General features: G+C 37.8%; 1 protein-coding gene across 3 annotated transcripts; it reads right to left on the reverse strand.

The window, feature by feature from the left end:
• Positions 1–1,690: 1,690 nt before the first annotated feature.
• Positions 1,691–9,169, reverse strand: LOC122297469. Of its 3 annotated transcripts, none has more exons than XR_006238791.1 (5): positions 8,578–9,169; positions 8,304–8,380; positions 2,429–2,843; positions 2,029–2,205; positions 1,691–1,860 (listed from the first exon to the last, which is right to left on the reverse strand). XR_006238791.1 is itself a non-coding variant. In XM_043107525.1 (3 exons), the coding sequence occupies exons 1-3, from the start codon at positions 8,620–8,622 to the stop codon at positions 2,615–2,617; spliced, it is 351 nt and encodes a 116-aa protein (XP_042963459.1). In that variant the 5' UTR covers positions 8,623–9,169; the 3' UTR covers positions 2,224–2,614. The 3 variants fall into 3 exon arrangements, 1 of the variants encoding a protein (XP_042963459.1); XR_006238790.1 differs by having other exon boundaries at positions 1,691–1,808; positions 8,578–9,168; XM_043107525.1 differs by lacking the exons at positions 1,691–1,860; positions 2,029–2,205 and having other exon boundaries at positions 2,224–2,843.
• Between the last annotated feature and the right edge of the window lie 3,165 nt (positions 9,170–12,334).

Raw genomic sequence — 12,334 nt, forward strand, 5'->3', positions numbered from 1 at the left:
AGCATGTGATGGCGTGAGACATCAATGGATGAATAATTATGGTCTTGATGAATACAATTAAAATGTTGGATTATATTGCAAGGTTTTTTTTTTTTTTTTTTTTCTTTTCTCAGAAGTGATAAAATGACAACCACTTAATTATCAAGTCTGTCACAATTTTAATATTTTTTAAAAATTTCCGAAATTTTCTTTAATTTTAAAGTGTCTGTTTATTATAATTTTTTTAAATTCTTATACAAAATGTAATAAACAATTCAATTTTTTCAAATTCTAAAATAATAATAATATTGAAAAATAATATTTATATAACTTTCAACTTTCAACTCAAATTAAAAAAAAAAATTAGCATATGTATTTCTTAGTTAACTTTTATTCTAATATATAATTACAATAAAATAATTCAAATTTTCTAATATATAGAATAATATATTTGATAATTAAAATAATATATTTTAACAAACAAATTGATATTTTTTTAGAATATTGAATAATATTAATTTGGGCAAAGTAGAATAAATAAATTTTAGAATTTAAATATATTTATGGGTATTTAAATTAATAATAGATATTACTTACTTTTTAATATATTCATTGTTACCCAATAACAGACCTTGATGATACTTGTAAGACATCTTGCAATGCCCTCTGAGGATGGGCTTTTAAGAAGTTTGCTTGTTCAAGCGTATGACCAATAATTGCGTGCGACTCATGTTCATTGTTAGCAAAGAGTGAAAAGTGAGCATTTCTTATTTGGTGATCGTTCTGGTTTTCGTCAATGCTAGGGGATTTCTTGTCCTCTTTGATTCCAAGGTAGCATTGGTGCTTTGACATTCAAAGCTAGAGTTTGTTTATTGTAAACCCACACTAAGTGGGCAGGAGGCCCGTTGGCCCCTGATCCATCTTAGGTAGTTGCTGAGCCTACTAACACTTTCTCGAAGGCAACCCGCACAAGGTAGTTATAGAGCCCAGAGGCTTGTTTTTAGAGGTCACCCTCTAGCAACAATTATGGAGTGAGTGTTAGCCCTATTCGCATGCACGTGCGCTAGCCTCGATTGTTTGGTTGTTATGTTAGTGTTAATCCCGATTGCATGAGAGTACTTTAACCTAGTTTGCAACTTGTAGCTTGACTTCAAAACTTCCTCCAAAGTTCTTCATTTCAGTATGTAGCCAGCTTGAGCCTGCATCGATGGGGAAGAGTGTTAAACCCTTTTAAGTACTTAGGATACGCTAGCAAAGCATGTCAATCGTGAATGTGTGACTGCAGTAGGAACATTATAGATCAAGTTTCAGGATTAACAAAAGCACAAGGAAAAAAAAATTTTGGATCAGGATTGTACCTCAAATATTAAATTTTAAAACAGTAGATTTTCATAATTTGTTTCTCCCTTCTTTGTTTTTATATTTATTTTTTTAATACTTAGGATATGCTAACAAAGCATGTCAATCGTGAATGTGTGACTTTCAAATCAGTACTAGCAATTAGACAGGAGCATAAAGTAAGCATACATATTTTAGCTTCAAAATTGTTGATATTTATGGTGAAGCAATCCTAATATATAGCATCTTTGTTGTTTCGGTATGTTACAGAGGCAGTTGCACAAACATCTTTTCCATTCACTTCAAGTGCTTCAATCCAACCAAAGACAACATTCCACCCTTCTCTGATGTTAAAAACTGTAGATCCCAATTATAAGATTGGCAAAGTTCTTGCAGTTCCCTGAAATGACTAATTTGCAAACTGGAGAACCTCATGATTGGATCCAAAAAGGAAAGCATGATTATCGTCCACACAAGCTCTAGATTAAACCCTGAATCAAGAAGAATGGCACCCATATAAGACTCTACCAAGTCACCCATAGCCTGACGCAATAAGTGAAATCATTCAGGGGTTAGTAATATAACAATTACATTCCCACACCCCCCCCCCCCCCTCCTCTCCAAAAAGAAAACATAACAAAACTCAAAAAAAAAATGATGGCAAGGATGTCATTTCTTCAGGAAAAACTCATAGAAGATTACAATGTCTACCTTTGGACATTTTGGCCCCTCAAGAAGACTCCCTTCAGGTGCTTGCATTTTAACAGCATCCACATACATTTCAATTGCCTCAGTAAGGCTACTGGAATCACATAAAAGAAATTTGTGGAAGGATCGTTCCACCGCAAGATTGGCAAACGCCTCATTATTCACAAACACATCTCAAATCTGTCAATTGACCAAGTTTCAACTTTGGATAAGCTGAATAAAGATATGACGTGATTAAGTAATCCAAGACAGCATCTCCAAGAAACTCCAATATTTGGTGAAAAAGGACATTTCAAATTATCACAAGATAAAATGTTGCATTGTTGTGCAACTGTCGAAAGAGATATTAACCAGAGAGAATATTATTGTCTAGTACCAGAAGTAGAAAAGACACAGTGCATACCTGATAGCAGCCTCCTCCATTCTTGTTGTGCGAAGGATGTACAAATGCCTGTATAAGCAGACCTCTATGGAGAAACTGATACCCTAACAAATTTTCAAGGGAAGGAATGTCCAAAGAAGTAGCAAGCAGGATGTAGCTGGGGCTTGCTATGCAGGCCTTACAAACTTGTGAGGCTTCAAAATCTACCTATATGCCAATCCAGCGAAGAAATGCAATTGCAGCTCTGAAGCCACTATCAACTATGAACACTCCAACAAGAGCTTTAACCACATCAGCGATTGTTTTCTTATTAAGCCAGTGGTGACCTCTACTACATCTAGTTGGACTGAACTTGCATGATCTACTATACCACTTGAATGCTGGAAATGAACAGCTGCTTCTGTCTCCTTGTTGCAGATTATTGGGCAAGGGCGACCTAGAGCAAAGAATTGGCAGGTATCAAATCAATAATCATGAATGTAAACCTGAGATAAGAAAATATACCAAGTACTTAGATAACGAAACCTACTAGAAGAACACCTAAGTAATTAACCGATAAGGTGATAATTTTGTTATAGCTAAGAGAGTTTTCCACACCGCATTTCCTGAAAACATGGATTAGTTAGTGAAAACAATATTAGCCAAATAAATTCTTAAATATCAAAGAAGTGGGATCTTGGCAAGACCCTAGAGAGAGAGAGAGAGAGGAGAATATTGTTCATGGTTGTGAGGGCCCAGTTTTGCTCATGTGTGTGTTTACTTAGTGGGCTATTTTGTGTTGTTTGTTGTTGGGCGGTTAATATTGTGGAATCGGTGGAATCGGTGACAATTCCCCCCCCCCCCCCAACAATAAAAAAAAGAGCTCTTGCTAAACACTACTTTTTGGGACTAGGGTTACCCTAAGTTTATCTCTTTCTCTCCTTCCTCTCTATGCGCCACACGATACCCTTCTTTACCCTTCCATTGTCTTTTTCAATTTTCCTCCCCTGTAGGCCGCAATTGCAACCCCACCCACGACCACCACAGCCACGACTCCACGTGTCAGCCTAGTTCCCGTCTCCTGTCACTGTTTGTCGCCACCTCCCTTTCCCCCAATCCGAGCCTCCATCATTGCCCATCCCATGAGCCTCTCAGCCTTGTGAATGTTGTTGGCAACCCCGAATCACATGCACACACGTCTCAACATCCCAAGTTCCTCCCCATGACCTACGCACTGCCTGGCAGTTTTGTTGCATGTGGGTGTCTCAGCCTAAAATCTAAAAATAGGCCAAGCCTCTCCCCTTCAAAATCACATAAAGAATTTCATCTTCTCCTCTTAAGCATTGCCCCATCATGTTCTTCACCCTCAAATCCCCCTTCCTGTAGCCTTAGAAGAGTTTTCTCTCCATCGCCGCCATATGCCGCCCTGAGCCACTACTCCCAACCGCGTTCCAGTGGTCATTTAACTACCGCCTGGCCTTCCCCATCCCATTCTCGACTTCCTCCTCCCCTGTTATTGCCCAACCCATGAGCTAAAGCTCACTTTGACCACTGCCCCGCCATGCTCCTCCATGAAAATCCCCTCCTTCACCCACTGTCACCACAGATCTACCTTCCTTTAATTTTTTTCGATTCTAAATCTCACCGTTTAGACCAAATCCACCCCTGTCACCATGCACCACCACTATAAGCCGCATGCCACTTGTCCTGTTTACTTATTTTTGGTTTTGCGTAACTGTTCTCTTTTAACTGTTAGCGTCACGCTCTCACACTCTACAAAACACTTAAACTTGTCACGTGCTTGATCATCTAGAATTACTTTCCAGCGTTTTAAGTAAAACTCTAGATTGACCATGGATTTCTAAAGCTGAGAAATTGTCTTATTAGAATCTAGTTGGGTTGGAATTGTGGGCCGAGGGCCCTGTGAACTGTTGGAATTTATTATCATAATTAGTGATGGAATTGAGGGCAGAGGGTCAGATGAAGCGTTGAGAATAGCGTGTAATTGGAAATTGTGAATTTTTTGAATTTGTGACAACTGTGATAACTGTTTGTTGAGTTGTATGTTATTTGTAATTTGCCATGCCATCCAATACCTACTTGTCATGCGCCTAGATTTTTGTAATTGATATTTGTTTGGCATGATATTAAAAATATGCTCTGTATTGGTTATGTTGCAAAACTGTGTTTTGGTGTAAAATGATTAAGAAATTATTTTGTGGGTCCGTGCATATTACGATCCCAAGCCGAGATAGAGTATTATCTTGGTGGATCTCCTATAGTCACTCAAGAGCATATAAATTGAGTGACGTCCCCTGAGCTGTTCTTGGGCGACAGTAGGCTTATCAAAGACAATAATGCTCTTGGTAAGACTTTGTGGCCACTCTGCTGGCAAGGGCTAGATATCGCTCATTACGAAGTCAGAAGTACGGTCGTTATCCGTAGTGTGAAGAAAGGAGTCAGAGTGTGCGGATAGTCCATAGGGAAGACTATGGTGCACATCGTAATTAAAAGCTTGCTCTTTAAATGTAAATGTGGCTTTTGGCATGAGTGTTTCAACTGATGTCGTTTTTGTGTAAAACTATAAAGAAATGGTATTTTGGTCTTTTTGCACTATTGCTGCCCTTGTTTGTTGTATGTCTTGTGTTTGAAATTCTTGGTTGTGGTTTGTGGTTTTCTTGTTGAGATTGTGGAATCACATGTGATGTTTCCACCTACGGTTCCTTTTCATGGAATAGTAGATTTCGATGCAGAGGACGGGTTTGAGCGAGATGGACCGACTCCACTAGAGGAGTGATGACTTCAGATATTTTAGTTGTGATTTAGGGATTTCTTTTATTTTAAATTTGGATAAGTTAGATGATTGTATTAACTTTATGAAGGATTTTCTTTTCAATTGGGTTGTAAACTTTAAGTTTTCTGGTACTTAGTTGAGATAGCCTTTCATTTTTTCCCGTTGTGCATATTTATCTATACACATATTGCATATTTGCACGCACTTGCACTTGATGATGGGGTGTATGACCCGATGGGGCTCTCACCCTGGTGTCACGACCCTTACCAAATCACATGGGGGGTCCAGGGCTCAGGGCACCACAGGTGGTATCAATGCAGTTCAGCTCTAGGTAAAACCACAAGTCACTTAAATGCAGTACCAAAAATCTAGGCTTTAATCTCCAAGGATGTTTGGGTTAGATTATAGGAGTGGAGCAATAAGTTGGAATAATGGGTTGCATTTTGGCAGGCGAAGATGGTGCGACCTAGATTCCCGTGTGACGACGCCTTTGGTCAAGTCTCGAGGATGATCCACTACGAGGTGATGGAAACTACGTCATGGCTAGGGCGTTGAACCGCATGACAGAATTCCTCCAACAGAACTTCCAACCCCAAACTTGGGAAGAGTAGAAAGGATGCTCCTATGAGCATTTCTTGGCCCATAGGACCATTAGATTTACGAGTGAGGATGACCCACTCAAAGCTGGGAGGTGGATCAAGGATCTGGAGTGCACGTTCGAGATTTGCGGGTGCATTGAGTCCCAGAAGGTGCTTTATGCAAGTTACATGCTACAAGGAGAGGTTGCAGCGTGGTGGGAGACTAAGCGGGAACTCCTTGAGATGGAACTGGGGTCTCTTGCAGTGGTGACCTGGCAACGATTTAAGTAGGAGTTCAATGATCGCTTCTTCCCTAGCACTATGAGAAGTCAGAAGGATAAAGAGTTCAACAACCTTATGCAAGGAGACATGACAGTGGAACAGTATGCTCGAAAATCTATGGAGCTCAGTAGATTTGTGACCATCTCATTGCCACAAAGGAGATGCGGGCCGAGCGATTTCAGGAGGGGTTACATCAACAAATTCGTAGACGGGTTGCTTGTTTGCAAATTTAGAATTTTTAGAGGTTGGTTGAGGTGGCCTCTATAGCTGAGTGGGAGTATGGTAGTGTGGTAGTGTGGTAGGCTTTTCACCTGGCTAGCAGAGGAGGAGCTTTGCAGGAGAGGGAAGTAGTTATGAGTTGCCCTAGAAATTTGTGTAAAGGACTAGGGCGAGACCATAGGCATCTGCTGGTGTGCATATGGGGGGCCGACCCTAGTATGTGGCAGATGCAACAGATCTCATAAAGGTGATTGTCGTCAAGGTGGGACTCAATGTTTCAAGTGTGGTCAAGTAGGCCACTATGCTCGTGAGTGCCCCAATGCTGTGTAGGGAGGTCGAACAAGACAATGTGGAGGAAGGCAGAATCAGAGGTAGAAAGTGTAGACAAGGGTGTATGCTCTGACACCTAGTGAAGTTGATGATAAGGCCCTAGGGACTCAGGATGCTGGGGTCATCACAAGTATGAGCTTGATCTGATCTGTTTAAATTGATATGTGGTGTGTTTTAATTCGTGAATTACATTGAAGTGATTAATCTCTTTAAGGAGAGTTTGTTTGTATAAATTTTATGCTTGCACCTTGTTTGATTCTAGTGCATCGCAATCCTTTGTGTCCGCTACTTTTGCGCGTATGTGTAACTTAGTCACCAAGTTTGACTTCGACCAAACAACAATTTCTATAAGTTATCCACAAACATAGATATTCAATGGGACATCATTTGTCCACACACAGACAGAAACATGCTACATGAATTTTATCCATGTTTTGGTTATATGTAATGGAATCCTATTCAATGTCGATATTTTTCTCTTCAAAAATATTGAGCTAACGCAATTTACCCTTAGCATCCATGGCTTCATGCCTTCTTAATATAAAATAGGAAAAGAAAATATATATATATATATATATATAAAGTACTTCGAGGGGATATATAATGGTTATTGCACTATATACGTAATTATGTAATGGTTTATGAGTGTCATTTTAAGTCGATGAATTTCAACATTAACCACCATTTGTTAGTTTCAGTAAGCATCCTGCATTAAAATCTTCAATACCTTCAAAATTTGTCAAGGTCTTTGCTAATCATTTCAGCAAAAATTTTTACAGTATCATTGTCAGTCACTCTCAGGAAAGCTGTAAGTACCAAAGGGCTCCTTCTACTACATGCTCTACTACATCTTTCTGTTTTGACTACAGTGTTCCCAAGCACTCCAAAATAACATCTGGGGCTTCTATTTCCCCAATCACCATGAAAGTGAATATGCAAGATATGCCAAGTACTACACGAGCATTCCTATTACCTAAATTTCAAGAAAATTGGACTAATGATCAACTTTCAATTTTGTTACTTGATTTGGGCCATAGGAGCTTGTGGGGTGGTCACTCGGGTTCCGATAAGACTATACATAGAGTGAGGAGAGAATTTTACTCACCAAGTCTCAAGAGTGATGTTAAGTAGTTTGTTAGAGGTTGTGAACTCTATCAAAGTATTAAGTCCTTTAACACCCTCCCAAGTGGGTTACTACAGCCCCTCTTGATACCCACACAGCCCTGGACACATATAACCATGGACTTCTTAGAAGGCCTTACTAACTCTAGAGGATTTAAAAGCCTTTGTGTGGTAGTTAATAGGCTTACGAAGTATAGTCACATAACTCCCCTAAAAAACCCATACACTGCCAAGGACATAGCCAATTTGTTCCTCAAGCGTATATTTAAGTTATATGGTCTCCCTCTCTTAATAGTCTTGTATAGAGACAAGACATTCACAAGCTATTTTTGGCAAAAGTTGTTTAGCTTACAAGGGGTCCAGATGGCATTGAGTATAGCCTATCACCCTCAAATTGATGGGCAAACAGAGATTGTAAACAAGACATTTGAAAACTTCCTAAGATGCTTCTTAGGATACAGACCAAGGGACTGGGTTTCTTGGATACCACTTGCGGGGTGGTGGTACAATTCCACTCCTCATGTATCAACCAAATTGTCACCCATCGAAGCATTATATGGTTACCCCCCTCCCCGATGGTTAGAATATATACCTAGCATTGCTAAGGTAGCCACTGTTGAAGAACACCTCTAGAACCGTGACAATATCTCTCATCTGCTCCAGCACAACCTGCAAAAAGCCCAAGACCGAATGAAAAGTATGCTGACTTAAGAAGGAATGAAAGGGAATTTTCTAAGGGTGAGTGGGTATACATTAGGCTCCAGCCATACAAACAAGCCACAGTGGCTTTTCGTTGTAGCAACGAACTAGCCCCAAAATTCTTTGGGCCATTTAAGATATTACAAAGGGTAGGGAAGGTTGCATACCGCTTGGAACTGCCATCCTTCACTCGAATCCACCCCACTTTTCATGTTTCATTGCTAAAAAAGAAACTAGGGTCTTCCACCACCGCTGTTCTATATCTGCCACCAGTTGATGATGATGGAGTCCGTTGACCAAGCTAGAAGAGATCTCGTTGTATGGTGAAATTTGGAAACTTAGCCAAAGCCGAGCACTTGGTGCATTGGCAGGGGCAAGAAGCAAATGAAGCCAATTGAGAGACGTATTCAAAGCTCAAAGAAGACTTCTCTCACCTTGCAGGCAAGGTGTTTTGAAGGAGGAAGGAGTTGTAACATGGCTCACCAGACCAAGGGTTTTCTCAAGCTCAATTTTGAAATGTAGGGCAATTATCAAGGAAGGTGGGTTCTATCAGTGTGCTTGGAAGAGTCAAGTTCAACTGAAGTGGAGAAGGGTGAATCAGGTCAAGCATCACCAACTCGGGGTCTTATTGTCTTTTCCTAATTTCTTTCGCTTCCTCTCCATTCTCTCATTTCTAGGGGAGTTACCCTCGAAGATAGAAAAACCCTAATTTGCTAAGATTTCTCTAGTGTGTTATAGCTCTTTCTATTATCGCGACTACTTTCACAAAGTCAAAAGTCTTGTAGATAGGGCTGGCTCAATGGGAAGGCCATTTAGGCTATTGCCTAAAGTCCCACACTATGAAAGGCTTCCAAAATTAAAAATGAAGTTTTTTTTTTTTTTTGAAAAAAAATAAAAACCATTTCATTAAATAAAATTTTAAATAAATTTTATATTTTTCAATGTGTGCAAGGTCCCATAATACTAAATTTAATATTTAATACAATGAATTATTTATATTTTAAATAATTTTTTAAGATATTGCTAAATTGAGGTACAAAATTTATATTGAGGCCTCATTTTAAATTTTTGTATTAAATATAAATTCAAAAAAAAAATAGTTAAAGATTTTAAATAAAATCTCGTTTTATTGAAAATTTTAAAAATATTGTATATAATAATTTATATTTTATTATATTATAATTACGAATGACTAACTTAAATTTTACTTTAGGCGATGACATTCATCAACCGTTGCATGATTATGAGATCATAAAAAAACAATCAAGTTGGAAATTGCTTTGGCTCGAGTTGTCTTACTAATTCTATCAAGTCCTAAGATCCCTATATACCATTCATCATTACAAGAAAACGGGCTTTTGTGAATAATTTATTGTAACGAAAAGATTATTCGAAATTAATTCATTTCTCTTGTAGAGCGTACATCATAATTTGTCCCAACACCTAAATGCAAATTCTTGATATCCCATACCTGGGAATCTAAGCTAACCGGATACTCCGCGACAGGTAAATATGAATGACTTGCTGTTAATCTTGAGATGTATTGAACAATTAATGCTTCAGTGAATTTAGATCTATTGATAGAAGCCAGAAAATTAATCAACAACGTACGTACGTCAATTATTTTTCTTGATTCCTTTTTCCCCTCCTCCGAATGATTTTTAAAATACTGGAACCGTATTAAATTCTTCAAAAGACCTGATTAGTGTACGTACTTACTGCATGCATACAGAGAGTTGGACATCGTCAACTCTCCTTAAAAAGACAAGTCCATGCTTCTTTGATCTACACCATACGTTTCAGTTAATGGTATCTTTATGGCAACTTCCTTGAGGACTTAGTGAAGTCATTGAGTCAATGCCGCATTGACTTATTGAAAGAAAGATGGTCATGAGTAAATTCTTGGCAATTTCCTAGCAGCTTCTTCAAACTTAGATCAGATGCGATTTTCACACAATGCTCTCGTGAGTTCTGGAAAAAACAAAACAACACCAAACAGTGGTACAATGACAACTGCATTAATACTCCTACATATATAGTAAAATAATATTATTTTAAAATTCAAACACTTTAAAATTAAAGAAGAATTTGGAAACTTTTTTTAAAAATATTAATATTTTATGAATAAATTGTGTAAAACTTGTTATTTAAGAGGTTGTCATTTTATCATTTCTGGGAAAAAAAAAAAAAAAAAACCTTGCAATCAAACTTTTTAATTGTTTCATTTCAAAATTCAGCATACCCTCCAAGCTGTATACCATGATTGGGGTTAGGAAAATTGTATTAGTCAAGAGTACCATAATTATTGCATTATTGAAGTCCCATGTACATGTACCGTCACATGATATGCTTTTTAAAACCATAAAGCTAGAAATGGGTACGTATAAGATCGAAGAAATTATTATTATTATTATTATTATTTTTTTGATGCAATATAAGAAGAAATTGTTGGGTAGGGTCTTCCTTTGGCGTTTCTCGTCCTTAATGTGACCTGACTCTATATTACAGCCAAAGAATTACCGGCCATGACATTTTTTCAGTTATGAAAATAATTTAATTTAAACCAATCATTCTTTTATATTTATAGTATGCTAGGCGTGTTAACACTCCCCACATTATTAACGCCAACATGTAAAATATTTAATTCAAAACTTTTTCATAATGAAGAATGATGAATTTAATGGTTTAGTTAGTACTTTTTAATTTAGGCCAACATATAAAATATTTTTAATTTTTGAAGATATCTTTTGAAGTTAATTCTAATAGATATACCATATTAAATAAAGAAATAATATATATATCTTCTATATATAAAAAGTGTGTATGAAACGGAAAATCTTGTTTTAACGATTTTTGTTGTTTTACCGTTAAAATTAATGCCATTAGTTGCATGAATAAATTAAGAGTGATTCTACTCGGCTGCCTACACCGCACACCCTGATAATGGGTCCCACACATCATTTAATTTAACATTTATTTTATTCAGCCTACATCTTCTTATACTTTGTGGTCTTCCAAACCTGTTAATGAGAGAAAGCCGAGGTCTCCAATGAGAAGAAGCCGAAACAACCAAAAAATGCCACTCGTACTCCATACTTTCAGATTATAAGGATAGTCCATTGGCTCTAAATGAGAAAAGTGGGTCCAAGCCATACGCCATAGCCAAGTACATGGAAGAGAAACACAAGGCCATATGCCCACAAACTATAAGAAGATATCTGGGTCTGCAACTAAAGAAGTCGCTGCTGCATCTGTATTTTTTTTTAATAAGCATCAGAATACCCTTTTGTGCCTCTTTCCAAATCTCCCGCCGAGACAAAGTATCCAATCCTTCTCTCCATTTTCCAGGGACATAAAAAATCTTTTCCTCAACTAGAATAAACCCTTTTCTCCACGTTCCAACTAACCCAGCCCTATTCTTGTCCACAAAAGGAGATATTCAATCCAAAATAATTTGAGAATGTAATTTATTCTGTGCGTATCCTTTTCTGGCCTTTGCGCGATTGTAATTTGTTTTGTATGTGTTTATAAACTTGCAAAGAGGGCAAAGCGAGAGAGAACGTAGAGTTTTGTTTTTGTTCTATGGGTCTATTGTTTTGGTTTATTCATTTTTTTGTTCTGTGCACATATTGTTTTGGTTTTTTTAAAGTCTGTGGACGATCAAGGATGGGATTCATCTTCAAGATTTATAGGTGGAAGAACAAGAGGGTGAGAGAGAGCCTTTTCGACAGAGGGAGAGAAGAGGCAGACCCAGACCCATTTGTCCCTTTCTCTTTTGTCCGGTTTATGAATTTCTCTTTAACTCGGTTTGCCACGTAATGCATGTGTGCGGTGTAGGAAATTTAAATCGGCTGCCGAATAGATTTTCTCATAAATTAAAGTGACTCTCTCTCTTCTTAAAAATTCTTATTTTTTTAATCTCTC

The sequence above is a fragment of the Carya illinoinensis genome, chromosome 15 (genome assembly GCF_018687715.1).
Source record: "Carya illinoinensis cultivar Pawnee chromosome 15, C.illinoinensisPawnee_v1, whole genome shotgun sequence".
In the NCBI taxonomy this organism is placed as follows: domain Eukaryota; kingdom Viridiplantae; phylum Streptophyta; class Magnoliopsida; order Fagales; family Juglandaceae; genus Carya; species Carya illinoinensis.